General features: G+C 44.4%; 2 protein-coding genes across 8 annotated transcripts in view; one reads left to right on the forward strand and one right to left on the reverse strand.

The window, feature by feature from the left end:
• TTC7A (tetratricopeptide repeat domain 7A) overlaps positions 1-10,185 on the reverse strand; it is a 180,711-nt gene extending 170,526 nt beyond the window's left edge. For 2 of the 6 annotated variants that reach the window (XM_065679466.1, XM_065679463.1), the window contains exons 1-3: positions 9,557-10,183; positions 6,892-7,055; positions 5,090-5,258 (exon numbers count right to left, since the gene is read on the reverse strand). In XM_065679466.1, coding sequence (XP_065535538.1) covers positions 5,090-5,258; positions 6,892-7,055; positions 9,557-9,713 — 490 coding nt within the window. In that variant the 5' untranslated portion in view covers positions 9,714-10,183. Of the gene's footprint in view, positions 1-4,311; positions 4,368-5,089; positions 5,259-6,891; positions 7,056-9,556 lie in introns of those variants that run through there. The other 4 variants (XM_065679464.1, XM_065679467.1, XM_065679465.1 and 1 more) reach the window with 4 other exon arrangements.
• Positions 9,758-14,720, forward strand: MCFD2 (multiple coagulation factor deficiency 2, ER cargo receptor complex subunit). 2 transcript variants are annotated; one of them, XM_065679471.1, is made up of 4 exons: positions 9,758-10,000; positions 11,127-11,275; positions 11,999-12,158; positions 13,291-14,720. In XM_065679471.1, the coding sequence occupies exons 2-4, from the start codon at positions 11,133-11,135 to the stop codon at positions 13,420-13,422; spliced, it is 435 nt and encodes a 144-aa protein (XP_065535543.1). In that variant the 5' UTR covers positions 9,758-10,000; positions 11,127-11,132; the 3' UTR covers positions 13,423-14,720. The 2 variants fall into 2 exon arrangements, with proteins under 2 accessions (XP_065535543.1, XP_065535542.1); XM_065679470.1 differs by lacking the exon at positions 9,758-10,000 and adding an exon at positions 10,246-10,353.
• Positions 14,721-16,458: the final 1,738 nt, after the last annotated feature.

Genomic DNA, 16,458 nt, shown 5'->3' on the forward strand with positions numbered 1-16,458 from the left:
CACCAAGCTGTGTGGTTCGGTTGATACGTTGGAGGGAAGGGATGCCATCCAGAGGGACCTTGACACGCTTGTGAGGTGGGCTGATGCCAACCTGAAGAAGTTCAACCATGACAAGTGCAAGGTCCTACACCTGGGTCGGAGCAATCCCAGGCACAGCTACAGACTGGGCAAAGAAGAGATCCAGAGGAGCCCCGTGGAGAAGGACTTGGGGTGTTGGTCAATGAGAAACTGAACATGAACCAGCTTCAGTGTGCGCTTGCAGCCCAGAAACCAACCGTATCCTGGGCTGCATCACAGAATCACAGAATCACAGAATCACAGAATCACAGAATCCCAAGGGTTGGAAGGGACCTCAAAAGATCATCTAGTCCAACCCCCCTGCAAGAGCAGGGTAACCTACAGTACATCACACAGGAACTTGTCCAGGCGGGCCTTGAATATCTCCAGTGTAGGAGACTCCACAACCCCCCTGGGCAACCTGTTCCAGTGCTCTGTCACTCTTACAGTAAAGAAGTTCTTCCTGATGTTAACGTGGAACTTCCTATGCTCCAGTTTACACCCATTGCCCCTTGTCCTATCACTGGATATCATTGAAAAAAGCCTAGCTCCATCATCCTGACACCCACCCTTCACATATTTGTAAACATTGATGAGGTCACCCCTCAGTCTCCTCTTTTGCAAGCTAAAGAGACCCAGCTCCCTCAGCCTCTCCGCATAAGGGAGATGTTCCACTCCCTTAATCATCTTTGTGGCTCTGCGTTGGACTTCTTCAAGCAATTCCCTGTCCTTCCTGAACAGAGGGGCCCAGAACTGGACGCAATATTCCAGATGCGGCCTCACCAAGGCTGAGTAGAGGGGGAGGAGAACCTCTCTTGACCTACTAACCACTCCCTTTCTAATGCACCCTAAGATGCCATTTGCCTTCTTGGCCGCAAGAGCACATTGCTGGCTCATGGTCATCCTCCTATCCACCAGGACCCCCAGGTCCCTTTCCCCTTCACTACTTTCCAGCAGGTCAACCCCCAACCTGTACTGGTACATGGGGTTGTTCTTCCCCAGATGCAAGACTCTACACTTGCCCTTGTTAAATTTCATCAAGTTTCTCCCCGCCCAACTCTCCAGCCTGTCCAGGTCTCGCTGAATGGCAGCACAGTCCTCTGGTGTGTCAGCCACTCCTCCCAGTTTTGTGTCATCAGCAAACTTGCTGAGGGTACACTCAGTTCCCTCATCCAGGTCATTGATGAAAATATTAAACAGCACCGGTCCCAGCACCGACCCCTGAGGAACTCCACTAGTCACAGACCTCCAGCTAGATTCTGCGCCATTGACCACAACTCTCTGCCTTCTTCCTTTCAACCAGTTCTCGATCCACCTCACTACTTGATCGTCAAGCCCACACTTCCTTAGCTTATCTATGAGGATGCTGTGGGAGACAGCATCAAAAGGAGTGTGACCAGCAGGTCGAAGGAGGTGATCCTGCCCCTCTACTCTGCTCTTGTGAGACCTCACCTGGAGTATTGTGTGCAGTTCTGGTGTCCTCAACATAAAAAGGACATGGAACTGCTGCAACAAGTCCAGAGGAGGGCCATGAGGATGATCAGGGACTGGAGCACCTCCCGTATGAAGACAGGCTGAGGAAGTTGGGGCTGTTCAGCCTGGAGAAGAGAAGGCTGCGTGGAGACCTCAGGGCAGCTTCCAGCATCTGAAGGGGGCTATAGGGATGCTGGGGAGGGACTCTTCATCAGGGACTGTAGTGACAGGACAAGGGGTAACGGGTTCAAACTTAAACAGGGGAAGTTTAGATTGGATATAAGGAGGAAATTCTTTCCTGCTAGGGTGGTGAGGCACTGGAATGGGTTGCCCAGGGAAGTTGTGAATGCTCCACCCAAGGCGGTGTTCAAGGCCAGGTTGGACAGAGCCTTGGGTGACGTGGTTTAGTGTGAGGTGTCCCTGCCCATGGCAGGGCGGTTGGAACTTGATCATCTTAAGGTCCTTTCCAACCCTAACTATTCTATGATTCTTTGACAAAAAGAGGCAGTGGGAGTATTAAAGCTTTAACTCTGTAAAAAAACAGATAGATATCATTTGCAACCCTGTTATCACTGAACAGATTTAGACAGCTATGTATCTCCAGGCTAGATAGTTATGTATCTCCAGGCTACCCCACTCCAGATGGAGGAAGAGTAGTGCCTGGCCCAGCAGATGATACGGTGGACACAGGGAGCTCCTCCACGCCAGACTCACTGTTTTATGCAACAGACAGAACTGCTTGCATCAGAGATTGCCCAAGTACTGTGAACTGAGCAGAGGTTTTAAGGAATTAACTTCACAGAAGATGATGAGGAAGGAGACAAGTACAGACCAATCACCTATGAACTAACTACAGAGGTTAAGATTAGTCATCATGACAAATCAAACTGTCGTCAGAGCTCTACTCACAGCACCCGCAGAACATATCCTCTCTTCTCAATGCAGGGATTTAGAAACAAGCAGAAGCAGTCAGTCGAGAAACTGGAAGAGTCTTGCCCTCTGCCATTTCTCCTGTGACTGGTTAACTGCCCAAATTCTTCCATTTGTAAAGAACCTCAGCATTTACTGCTTGCTACTCACCATGGGTGGAAGTCTGCTGAGCAAGACAAGCAAGAAACTTCTTCCCTATCCAACTTCTGCAGTCCAATTACAAGGGTGCAAACGCACATTGCTTCTTACCATAATATGAACCTATTACATGCTACGGACCTTCAGAGAAGACCCCAGAGATTTAGCTCAATATCCAGCCTTCAGTACTGTGGAGCTTAAAAGGTGCTCTAAAAAAAAGCAAACTCAGTTTTGCTGGTTCACATTTAATTTCTATCACTGACTTCATCTGTGCAGAGAGCTCTTCTTCACAGTAAAAGTGTTAGTACCTCTGGTTACACTTTTCTTTCTTCCATGACCTCCCCAGCATAACCCCAGTGTTTGAGAACCTACTGTCATTCTGCATGTAGGCACAACCCAGCAGTACTAGCTACACAAAACCAAGGTGGTTTCAGATTCATACTATGAAGTGATACAAAGTTCTGGTGTTTAATTCTGGATGAACAGGGATACTGTATTAAACCAACTGCTTTCTTCCATTACTGAAAATGGGAATAATCAATTAAGTGGAGAACCTAAGTTCTGCCTTGAAATAAAGCCTGGACTGTAGCTTTCCTGGACTGCTGCCTAAACAATCCCTGCAAAAATTTTACTAACAGCAATGTTCAAGAGCATCTTCAAAGAAGGTTTCAGCTTGTGTAAGCAACCAGTAGTTCAACCAAAGGCAGTAATACTGTATGGATCAGTAAGAAAAATCTTCAGCATAAATGAATTTTAAATTATTGAACTGTGTGCTGTTACTTGCCCTGCAAGATGTAGCCTGGACAGACACGTTTTGAAACTAAAACTTAAATCCACACTTTTATTACCATAGTTACCTGCACAAATTTCTAATGTTTAAGGGCTTATTTCTCTAAGACTGTAAGGCGGAGCACATGGCATTGGGGAACAGTGATGCTAGCAGTAAGCACCCTCCCCAGCCTCAGCTGGACAAGCTCTACTCTGCTAGACTTTCCTCTGTCAGAAGCTTTGACACCACACTGAGTGACTTACCATACCTTTGATATCTTGACTAATCTGAAAATAATCATCATGGAGAATAAAAACCGTGGAACAGTAATAGCACAAAGGTTGCTCTGCAATGGCAGGGGCTCCTTACGGTTTACACACAAACACAGGGACAACACAATAGTTATATTCTACGCTAAAACACACTGGAGAAAAAATTACAGCCTGATCCTCTGAGGCAAACACCTCCACCCCCACTATCTTCATATACAAATGAGGTAGTCAACAGCATAGAAGAGACCTCACAGGAACAGTGTTATTCCATCAGTGATCATGCATACCTTATCATTGTATTCACACCTCACTAAGGGCCTTCTACAGTTCCCAGCGAGGACAGTGCATCTCCCTCAGACTCTGGAGTGCACCAGTAGTTACTCTAAAATACACTGCTACGAATGCACTAGCAGTTACTTGCTCCTCTGCACCATGCAAGTGTTAGTGTGAGCTACAAGTAAATTAGTCTTGCTCCACAGAAGCTCATTAATGAAGCAGATTCAACCAGTGCCACAGAAAATAAAATCAAAGCAAGCAAAGCAGCACTAACAGGTTTTTTAAAGAGCTGAATGACTGTGTGAGATCATGAAACACCCAAATTATTATCAGCAAAACTAGCAGCCTAGTCAAACAGTATTTTGGGTTGATTTTGGGTTTCACTCTTTTACATACCAGTTGAAGGTATCTGATCATCAGAGCTCTCATTCACCTAAATAGCTGGTGGACATGCTGAAAAGAGTAGAAAGCAGTAGATAGGTAGCAGTACTTGAGCAACATTTATAAAGGAACTGAAAGCAAATGAAGGAGAAGATTACTGATCTTTTTTCCCCCCAAGCCAAAAAAGTGACTAGGGTCTTCCTTTCCCCCCCCCACTCAAAATGGAAACGCAATTTCACTACCCATAGAAGCAGCTTTTGTTAGGATCTCTCAAACACTGCAATGTCCATAGAATTACATGAGGGAGGAGAGATTCCTGTTTGCACATAAGGTCTGATACTGTGTGACATGCACTGCAAAAATATACTACCTGCTTTGAAAGCACATATTCTGTTAGTCCAGAGTTTAAAACTTGGAAGCATCATTCTTGCTTTATTCACAGAAATCAAAGATTTTCAAATAGATGTGCTCTTCCAAAGAGAAAGGACAGGCCCCAATTCTGATGGGTTCCTGATTGAGATTTTCCCAAACCAGATACACAAGCTCAAGTGTGTCACTGACTCACAGTCAACAGTTACCACAAGATTTCCAATTTCAAGCATTTCTTCACGAGCCAGCCAAGTTTAAAAACCATGGACTAAGACTCCACAATGCCTTTAAGTTTAAACTGCAAACCATACACAGTAGGGTTTTCTAAAGCATACAACGCTGTCCTACTTCTCCTCCAACCAAATTAGAAACCACCTTCTATCTAAACACAGCACATTTCCAAAACACACACATGGTCTTTTACCTTTAATAACAAAGGCCTCAGTTACCAAACGCAGCATGTACAGAGGTTCATCTTTTGTTGAGAGGTCATCAATTCCTGCTCTTGCATACATGCTGATGGCATCTCTGTAGCATCCCTCCACATAATGAAGCTTTCCTATGATCAGCATAGCTTCTGTCATATATTTAGGCTGAAACAGAGTGGGAAAAGGAAAAGAGCGTTTACATGGTAAAATATCAGACAACAAGAATGAGGTATTTCAGAACAAACTAAGCAGATCTGTAATGCTTTCCGGTCAACACTGCTAGAGTAGGCCAGAGCAGGAAGGATTTAAGCGGAGATCTTAGGGCTATGCTCATGAGAACAGCAAGCAACAAAGGTCAGGCAACTACTCTGAAGCTCAGTTTGGAAACACACAGCTCGCAAGCCACCCCTCTGGTTTCATATGAACTACCCTATTGATTCACCAGCCACAGGTAGCATATAAAAGCCTGGCATTGTCAGAACTAGCTATATACACATCAAGAAATTCCCCTGCTTTTAAGCTAGGCAGAAGGCATCACTTTCTAGTCAAATGCTCCCCTTTCCACTGTACATTTAATTTGTGTAGCAAGAAAGCGCTCCAATTTCCTTAAGTTATCAGAAGAATTTTCAGGCAAAGGTAGAAAAACAGAAGACATGCCTGCTATTCCTAACATTTATTCAGTTTCTTGAGGATTGAAAACATGCGTGCACATCTGTGTAACAAAAAATACTTCACTAAAATACATCTGTTCAGACCCTTTTTATGTTTCAGAAAGACTCCATACTCCTCTTTTTTTTCTATGCAGTCAACACAGGGTCAATGCTGCATGAGTAGCCCAGTCACCACTAACAAAGAAATAGTAATGGCAATTCATGCAGCCAAACTTAACAGTAAAACCTGGAAGAATTCAGTCATTCTGTATTGCTGAGACTAAACGACAAAGAAAGAGGGTTTGATGGACTCCTCTTCCTCCCCCTTCTCCTTTTTACTTCCGAAATACGTTACTTTCAAGAAGTTAAGAACAAGCAACTCTCCCAGAAGAAGCTGCTGCACACTTGCTTCCTGGAAATTAACATGGTGAAAGTATAGCATACACATCCAAGCTAACTAGGCTGTAAGTTTCAGGACTGAAAGTAACACAGGTCTAAAACAGACTGCTGTAATTCATGATCGTTTTAAAACCAGTTATGCAACTGTGTGTCCAAGAACACCAACACAGCAGGAGGCAAAGTCTTAAAACACTCCTGGAGATCCGAGACCGAGCTGCACCCAGGCCACAAAATAAAAGCATAACTTTGTGTAACTTCTCTGGCATAGACTGAAAGCAGCACAAGGCTGCAGTCCTGAGCTCACACCACAACCTGAAGTGCCTGACAGCAGCTTGCTGTATGTTTTACCTCTGATGTGGAGCTGACACAACTCTCTCAGACCAGCAGCAGCAGTAGATCTGAGCTGTGCTAGCCTGACAGCACCGTTACGCGACCATGCCCTACCACCACAGAGAAGTCCTCAATATTTATCCTGCTTCTTTCTAGCAAAAGAAATAAACTGGATCCATAACAAAACAAATAAACTGGATACATACTTGCAGCAGATAATTTGTTTGCATATGAAAAAAGCAAGCATCCCAGCAGAAGACACTGCGAAGAGGTACTGAATTACCAATCCATTAGTAATACCTACAATATAGCACTGTACATACAGGGACATGAACAGGCAACACCAACACTTTGTATCAGACTAATAATCATATGAAAGAAGCATCCAGGTGGCAGGAATTACAACAGAGCCTGCTTACTCTTAGTTTTCCTCTGCTTAAGATATTGGTCAGATGCTGTTTAGCTTCACTCAGTTTTGGCTCATTCTTCTCTGTCAGTGGAATGGAGTCCTTCAGTTTGGCAAAGTTCTCCTTCAGACATTCTTCCAGCAGAGCCTCTGCAAGTAGCATATTCCCATAGTCCTCTGAAAGCACACACCAACAGACAAGAAACATTGCTTAGCGTCATACTGGTGATAAATAGCATTACAAAAACAAAACAACACACAAATAGTAACTCAAATGAGAGGATAAAGAAGAACTCGCAGAAAGAAAAAGGTTCTATTAACTTCTAGCTATTGGAAACGGTACCTTTCCTGTGAAAAAATTAAATGGCATTTCCTTTTAACTTGAAAATTTTCCCTAGCGAATCCTTTGATCTTCTGACAGCACAATTAACTTTTGTTATAGCAGTTAAGAATTTTCATCACAAAACTCACTTTCAAAACTATAAGACCACTCTGCACACATTTAAGTGCACGCTCTAGATCTATAAATATACAGGTATGAAACACATGCTTTGGACTACAGATAAGCCATAGATTTCACTGAAGAACAGCCACCACACCAGAAACTTATAAGATCCTCCTGAAAGTATAGAGAATTTCGACACATTTTACATATCCATTACTAAAGACCCACAAAGCTTGATCCAGTGACATAACTAACACACCACGTAAAATACTTTCTACGCTAAAATCCCTTCCTGTTTACTGTTCCAGTGTGAAGAGAAACTCAGGCTCAGGTAGCAGCACTGGATACAGGACGAAGCATCATGCGATGCTGTGATCATATCCTAGAAAAAGAAGTTTTATCTGCCAGTGCACTTAGAGTTCCTGTATGATGAGTCCAGTTCTGCAGTTATTTTCCTCATAAAAGTAGTACCTCAATCAGCTGACTAGTGAGTCAACAAGGGCAAGCAAATTTTCATAAATCAAAGAGCCAAGCTCTACATTTCATGTATGTTTCACATTTCAAAGTCTAAAACTGTAGAATGCAGGAAACATGACAGTACATCTATTTCTATATTATCAGTTCATGGGACAATTTATCCCCACTTACTACCCATACGTTATTACATTTGGCGTTAAGAATCACCTTAGAGGTGCTTTAGGCTTCCCTGTTGAGGCATGTTTAGTTGCGTATCAAGTAAGAGCCACAGCTCTTCCTGCCCAATTGCAGGTCTACGACTAACTTGCACAAAGTACAGGTACCTGAAATGGGAAGTGTAAATATCCCAGCATATTTCTCCTCCAACCTCACATGCAATCATTTCTATACAACACTGAAGAGCTTTCAGGTAATCACAAACTTAAGGACTTACCCGAGACCATGTGTAATTAAGAAATACATATACAGTCTCCCAAACCAAACACTACTGTTAAAAAAATCCCATCTGGACACACTCCTGTGTTTCTAGAAACACAAAACTGCTGCTAGTCCCTTGCTGGAAGAAGTGTTCTGTAGGAACAGCAATGCATTACTCTTTCATAACTAGCATGTTACGATGACATAGCAGCAATTTAGCAAACGATGTTTTTACAGCAATCAGAATGTTGTTGTGCACGCTAATTACACATGACCAACTAATACGAACTCTTCAACTATTAATGCCCCCAGACCGCATGATGATCTCTGCACCTGGGAAGCGCTGATGAAACCTGACTAAAGTTCAGTTTAGCTGTGTTGGTCTCAGCATAGAGTTTGATCTGTGGAACGTATACACTCGGAAAGCCTCATAAATAAGTGTGTTTCAAGCTAACAACATCTCCCCAAGCTTCAATTAATGCTAGGGCCACATGCTAGAAACACTCCTCTGAAGAAGTGGGTTATTCATACAAATACCTCCCCCGACTTCAGCGGCAGAGACTCTTGTACCAATACAGTTGTGAGGATCCGGTCCTTTCACAACTTAACTGCTGTTGACTACACAGAGGTTTATATTTCTATTCGTTAGAAAGGTAGGCTGCCCTACTTCGTACAACCGATTTCATTTAAAAGGAAGCAAAGTAGTGTGCTGGAGCAGGGGAAAAATATAACACGTTTATCTATGAAAACTGTCTTATATGTGAAAGGATGCTCGGATGAGCCCAAGCCTTTAAATAAATCAGTTCCCTTCGGAAATGGAGGGATATAAGGCAAAGGCACGCAGCACAGGGTGGGGAGGGGAGCAAGAGGGACACGGCACCACGCACATCGAGATGGTGAAGAGGAATAAACAGGAAGGATTTCGGTGGGCAGCCTCCCCGCAGCGCAGCCGAGGATGCTAAACCCAAGAGAGCCACCGAGCGCAGCGGCACGGCGCCGAGAAAACGCTGCCTCCCTTTTCTCCCCTCCGACACCCCCAAGCACTGCGCTTCCCCTCGCAGCCCTGCGGGCTCGGAAGCACTGACACGAGGAAACGGCGCTATGTCCCTGAACGCGGCTCCCCGCGCTCCCCCCGCGCAGCCCACGGAGAACACCGGGCAACACCCCGCAACCCGCGCCAGCGCCTCCTCGCCCTCTCCCGCAACGCTGGGACGCGGGGCAGCCGCAGCTCCGGCCCGCATCAGGCTACCGAGCCCCGAGCAGCGGCACGGAGCCGTCAGCTGCGGCCACAGCAGCCCCTCTGCCCCGCTCCGCCCGCCCGCCCCTCGCCGCCGCTTACCGGCGTCCTGCGCGCCCCCCGCCGCCTTGCGCGGAGGCCGAGCCGGAGGCAGCAGCTGCTGGGCCAGGTGCCGGAGCTGCGCCCACTGCCCCTCCGCCCGGCACCGCTCGATCTCCCCGTCCAGCTTCACGTGGGAGTGCAAGCCCCTGGCCGCCATCTTAATGCATGCCCGCCTCGCCCCGCCCCTCCCCGCCCCGCCCGGCGGCGGTGCGGGACCTCGGGACCAGGTGCCCGGCGGCTGCTCCACACTCGGGCTGCCCCAGCTCCGCCAGCCGCCACGGGTGCGGCCCCCAGCCGCCTGCCCTCAGAAGCGCTGGCCCCACCGGTGAAGCCCCGGGGCTCGGTGCGGGAAGGACTTGGGGCGCTGCTTCCCGGCTCAGACTCTCGGAAGCCGGCTGAGCGCCAGGCCCCCGGCAGTACCGACGTCGAGCCCCCTGACGTGTGGTGAGAGGGGAAAGCGAACAGAACGGTCTGCGAAGAACGGGGGTGACAGCGGAGGGGGGCACGCTCCCTCGGGCAGGGCAGGGCAGGGCCGGGGCGGGCAGCGCAGTGCCCGGTGCCCGGTGGTGGGCGGGGCGATCCCCCGGTGGCTCCGCGACGGCTCCACGTGGAGCTCCCGGAGCGGTGAGGCCGGCCCCGCCCGGCGGAGGGCAGCGACCAATGGGCGGGAGCGCTCTCACGCGTGCGTGCGTGCGTGCGTGCGCCGGGTCAGGGGTGACGCCGGGCATGGTGGCCTGGCTGGGTCCGGGCTCCGCTCCGCCACACCGACACAGCGGGCACCGGCCCCGCGGAGCACGGTGCGTACCCTGCCGGCGGCACGGCAGCCGAGGCCGGGGCGGGGGGGTCAGCGTGGCTGTCAGGGCCTGCGGCACTGCCTCAGCGGGTGTGCTGGAGGTGGGAGACGGGACGGAGAAGCCGGGTCTGCAGGCGCTGCTTTGCTCGGCCCGCTGCCGTGCTTTAACGAGTGCTTGCCTGGGAAGCGAGCGCTGCAATGGCTGCAGTTACCTTTCTAAAGCTGAGTGGTATTTAGTGTAGGCTGAATAGATCCATCCCTGAATAGATCCATCGCAATTAATCCATCCCTGGCGGTGTTCAGGGCCAGGTTGGATGAAGCCTTGTGTGGGATGGTTTAGTGTGAGGTGGCCCTGCCCATGGCAGGGGGGTTGGAACTGGATGATCTTGAGGTCCTTTCCAACCCTAACTGTTCTGTGATTCTATATGATGCAGCCCCTTTGGTGCCGCAGGCGGCCTTGGCTGCCATACCTGTGGGGCTGGCACGGTTGGTTGTCTGGAAGCTATATGAAGACGCAGGCGTAGCTAAAGAGTGCACGTTTGCTGCAGGGAAAAGGAAGTCTTTCTCAAAATTACTGTGTACTTTGAAATAGGGACACACGGAGATTCTTCCTGTAGCTCTTTGGTTTTCTATTTGCTATTAAATGCTTGAAATGAAGAAAGTTCTTCTCTAGTACTCAGTGGGGTTATTTCTAAGCACTCAGTAAATCTGCTGAAAGTAGACTGCATTTTTCACCTGTTTTCTTTTTTGGGGGGTTTAATGTTTTCCTGTTTATAGGAGATCATGATGGCCCAAAGGATTATTAGAATACGTTTGCTGTTCTCCATTCTGGCTGCATTCGTCATCTCTGCCTTAGCTGAGGAACACGTAGGAGAGAGTCAACATGGAAATATTCGCCTGGATAAGAACTTGGTGCAAGATAAAGAGTATGTGTTCTAAAAATGTAAACTTTGCTCCTTAATGATTTGCTTATCTCTTAAGGCTTGTTATGCGAGTTGGACATAAGCCTAGGGCACCCTTTTTCCCAGGATCTTGAATGACTGCCTAGAGTCAAATATGAGACACACTTGTTTGGTAAGTTTGTAGAGATACCAGACTTAGAAAGGTCTCTCTGGACCCTTTAGCCTTAATCATACTATAAAGATTTTTTTCACAGGAATCCTGCTTACCTAGATCAACATAATTTAGACAAAAATCATATTCTGAACAGGTAGAGTGAGAGGGTTTTTTTTTCTCATTTGCTTCCTCATACAGACAAAACAGTGGCAGCAGCAAATAAAAATCCCTAAATACTCTGGTTTTGACTGGGAAGGATCTTCCTCCAGTTCCTGCCCTTTGGAATGCAGCTAGAGGAGATTCTGGGCACTGCTTCAGTTGTTTTGATAACCTGCTAAGTAGACCAGAAGAAATAGAAATAGCTGTCTAAGGCATTAGAGGCTACTACAGCAGCTGTAACAACCAACCTTTGTACCCCCTTCATCATAGCATGAAACAGCAGCTTTTGGTTGTCCTGGTTGTCCATGGTGCTTTTATAGATACGATGTTTCCTGTGTACATGACTGTCTGATCAAAGACTAAATTTGATGTAAACGGAGCATTAAATATTAACTCATGGCTATGTTATGAGGTTTGTTTGGTTTTCTTCTTAGCCACATCATGGAACATTTGGAAGGCGTTATTGAGAAACCAGAATCTGAGATGTCTCCACAAGAACTGCAGCTTCATTACTTCAAAATGCATGATTATGATGGCAATAATTTGTTAGATGGTTTAGAGCTTGCTACTGCTATATCACATGTCCACAAAGAGGTAGGTGAAATTTTGTATTGGCATGTGTGTTTGGAAACAGTTCTGACTCTCTATAAGTGGTTGGCAGTAGAACAGTTACAGCACATCTTCAGTGTTGCCTGGAAGTTAGGTTATTTCCCCCCTGATAGTATTGTTTTGATTTATGAATGTGCTAGCTTTATCACAGCTTTTCATGGCACATGGCAGTTTTTCAGAAGTCTCCGTTGTAGTTTAAACTTTGGAGTGAGGAAGGACTGTAAAGTGAACATGATTTGTCATTTGGTATGCAGGGATGTGGAGAAAGAAAAAATAAACCAAAATGGGATAATGCTCACAAGGGCTTACATACATAGCATGTGATATAATGCTGTTTGAGGTTCCAAGGCTGCTGTTCTCAACTCCAAACTGTTACTGCTGAGATTACACAAACCATAAGTGACCTCTTGCAAAAAATTAGAACCAGACATGGTCAGCCTTTGTTTTAAACCTGAATTCTCTTTCCAGCTAGGAACATCTAAGGACAAGGTAGGAAGATACAATCATTAGGAAGACATGACTAACACACCATCTCATACTGATTTTTTGGAAGTTACAGTTCAGACTAACATAGCTTCCTGTTTACACCTCTGGCAAAAACCAAGAACAGAATAATGACTTGCTGTTCCATGTGTAAAGGCACATCTTTGTCTTCCTGCAAGGAATGTTTCTAAGAATTTTACTGACTTCGAGCTAGTATTGGATTTTTTCACTACTCTGTTACTGTCCAGCTCTGCATTTTGGAAGTTCTGACACACAGGAAGATGTTTCTGTGCTGTTTAGAATCTATAGTGTATATACTACACCAAGAGCCAAATAAAGAATACATCTCTTAGATTATTACCCATCATTATACTCTCTGCTATTCAGCTTTTAGAACTTTGCCTAAGAATATTAACTAGATACAGAGTGCTTGTTCTGAAGTGCAGAGAACTTGGACTTCATAGGCTTGCATCTGGTAAAAGTTGCTTATCCCGATATAAATGATTACATAAAATGTAGTGCCGAATTAGACACCAAACGTAGCTTAACAAAAAGTTAGTTGTCAGTAACCTGTCACATGTGCACTAGACGGTAAACACTGCTAAACTGTTCAATGTGGTTTTGGTTTTTTTAGGAAGGTGGTGAGCATACCCAGGCAATGAAAGAAGAGGAGCTGATTAGTCTCATAGATGATGTCTTAAGAGATGATGACAAGAACAACGATGGATACATTGACTATGCAGAATTTGCAAAATCGCTGGAATAAGTTTTTGCAGGTGGCTTGTTTCTCCTTCTAACTACATAGAAATGTGAACCAGTCTAACGTGATTCATTACTGTCTCATATCAACCTCTGTGCCGTGAGGAGAGGTGGACCAGTTCCAGATGCATTTATTTGAAAGTTGTACGTGTTAAGAGGCTGGCTAACTCAGAGCAAGAGCCATGATTGACTTTGAATCTTCACCTTTGATGCTTTGCATTGAAGCATCAACAGTACTCACATAGGGTACCACTGGCAAACTCTTAAGTAGCTGTGTATGAATACTAAGGAGATCACGTACAATCTTAAGTTTATATTTTTGTGTCATTGGGTTATATAGTACTTTCTTGCTTACGTCTTCCATTTAAACTTACTAAATGCCCAGTAAGCAAGAGAAGTTTATTGCATATAGCTGTATTTCAAGGACAAATGTTTTTCCGTTCCCATTAATTACAAAGGAAATTTGCACGTAAGTACAGGTGCTTGAAACAGCAATTTTAGAGGAAAAATGAGTGTCATTTCTATTTGGGGTTCACGTGATACCTATGGACTTCTAACACGGTCGTTGAAGAAATCCAGTGTTTTGAAATATATGTACTTCCTAGCATACCCCTGTATTTCACATATATATGCACGTTTTTCAATTTTTTCTCATCCTTCACAGATTTTATATCTTAATTTACCGATTATTTTTTTTCCCTCTACCTTCCCTGGTGTTTTCTTAAGAAAATGAATGTATTTTTAGTACGTTTATATGTTGTATTAATGCTGTGTAGCATTTACTAGAGTAGCTTCTGCCATCTCATTTTGAAGGTCACAGTAACAGTAAACCAGTTTAATGTAAGAGTTTCTGTTCAATTTGGTTTTTACAGTATTAGCCAGCAGGATAATCTAGGTGAGAAAGTAATGCTGCCTTGTTAAGGTTTAAGTTCATATTCCTTGACACTTAAATGATGGTATTAGTTTCTGGAGGTATTTCATAACTAAGAGTTTCAAGGTACTTCAATGTTTGCGAATTAACATGGTTCTAGGAATGTTTTTGCTGTCTTGAGTCAATATTCAGTAATATTCAGAGTAAGGATATTGGGGAAGTGATGTATTGCTGTGCTATTGGCATTTGGTGACTAGAACATAACCAAAATCTTAAATTGCATTCAATCAATCATTATCCATTAATAGAAAATCTAAATGTCAGTGTATTTCTGTAATATGTATAAAGAGCTATTTTCTGTACAAAATTATTCTTATACAAGAGAAACATTTGTAAAAGAAATTATTTCCTTTGTTTAAATGTTTGTGCAATGACTCTTAAGTGTCAGACTTTTTTCTTGTACTAATTTATTTTGATGCCTTTTGGGGGCAGAGTTACACAGATTGTACAAGCAGGGTTCATGCACTCTGGACCTAGACACACAAGGCTGGAAGTCCTAGTGAGGAACGTACTTAATTTTCTGATCTGTTTTTAAGTCAGTCTCTGTTACTAGCAGTCATCTTAAAAACAAAAGTTCTTTCAGTTAAATTTTGTTTTAAATATCTCTTTTCAGGGTCATTGATCTGGAGTGAATGTTGAATCAGAAGAAAGTATAGAAAATGATTGTGGGTAGGAGGGAAAAGGCTAAGCTCCTTGGCTTCGAGCACTCAAAGCAGGTTGCCTGTAAACCTGCTGAGTCTTACATGCTTATTGTGTAAGTCTCTAAGGTTTGGATTACTTGGGATGAGAGAGCAAGACCAAGAAACTGACTTTTATGCACTTCTGAAAGTCATGATTGTCTTATCAAACACAGTCTGTAAACTTAGTCCAGCCTCCACCTGTGGGGCGCTTTCACATACGTATGGTGTATTTATATACGTATTTAGTAACGTATCCGGTGTGGCAAGACATGCACCATAGAAGCCTTATATCAGAAATTATGATAAAGGGAGGTAATGTTTACCAACTATTTTAAACTTGGTTTAAAGGGTTCAGAAAAACCCTTATGTGTAAATAGAAGAATTATTTACCAAGAATGGAGAGCAGAATTGTCACCTTGGATTTCATGATGCATGAAGAAAGACCAAAACAAAATTTGTTCTTTCCTGGAAAGAACAGTCCAAGAAATACCACCCAAGCTGAAAACTGCATCATCCCATCTTTACTCAGCCTCCTAAACCAAATACACGTACTTAATTAAGTGCACTTAAATGGTTTAACAGCTGTCCACGGAGCTTTCTCAGTTACTAGGTAGCACAATGCAAAGTTGCTGAGAGCAATGGTGAGTCAGACTTTTTAATGTAACTAATCGTGTGGTACAGGTACAGGTACAGGTCATATATATCTATATATATATAGTATTTTCTATTTCATATATATATAATACAGGAAATACATCTTTACAGCTGAAGCACTCATCAACTATAAAGCTGTTTTAGCTTCCACAGCCCAGTACTAGCTCGATTTCACAGATAAATAACATAGCAGAAGGCTATATAATTTATTGAAGGACAATTACATCCCTGGTGGAAATAGAAAACAGGGAGAATGCTCTTGTGTGTGATCTTCACCTCTTCCTCGCCTATGAGACTATGACTATAAGGGAGGGATTAGTTTTTTCCATGAGAGAAGAACACGCCTGGCCCTCCATTGCTGTGTACTATGTGCCCAGTTTGAAGTATCCAGACTATCTGCTTTTGTCTCACAAAATGTTGCGTAATCTAGCAGCTAAAGAAAATACCGAAACTGGTTCTTGATGCACTCCTAAATTGAGCAGGTTTTTATTAGGTAATCTAGATCATAGACTGCTTGCCCAGTGCCTGTCAGCACGCTGTTAATGAGAAGAATGACTGCCCAGCAACAGTTTTATTGGCATATCCACGCAGACTTAGCTACTTTTCTTTTGTTATTACATGAATCACCTATAGCCTCAAAATATCTTGGATTCATTAAGGAACGGTGAAACACTTACAAATCCTCATTTTGTCTAAAGTACTTTTTAATACTAAATTCACAAGCAGAACAGGAGTGCAGGAAAAATGTCATAATCCGTACAGCCACTAGATAGCGTGC

The sequence above is a fragment of the Lathamus discolor genome, chromosome 5, assembly GCF_037157495.1.
Source record: "Lathamus discolor isolate bLatDis1 chromosome 5, bLatDis1.hap1, whole genome shotgun sequence".
NCBI classification, from domain to species: Eukaryota; Metazoa; Chordata; class Aves; order Psittaciformes; family Psittacidae; genus Lathamus; species Lathamus discolor.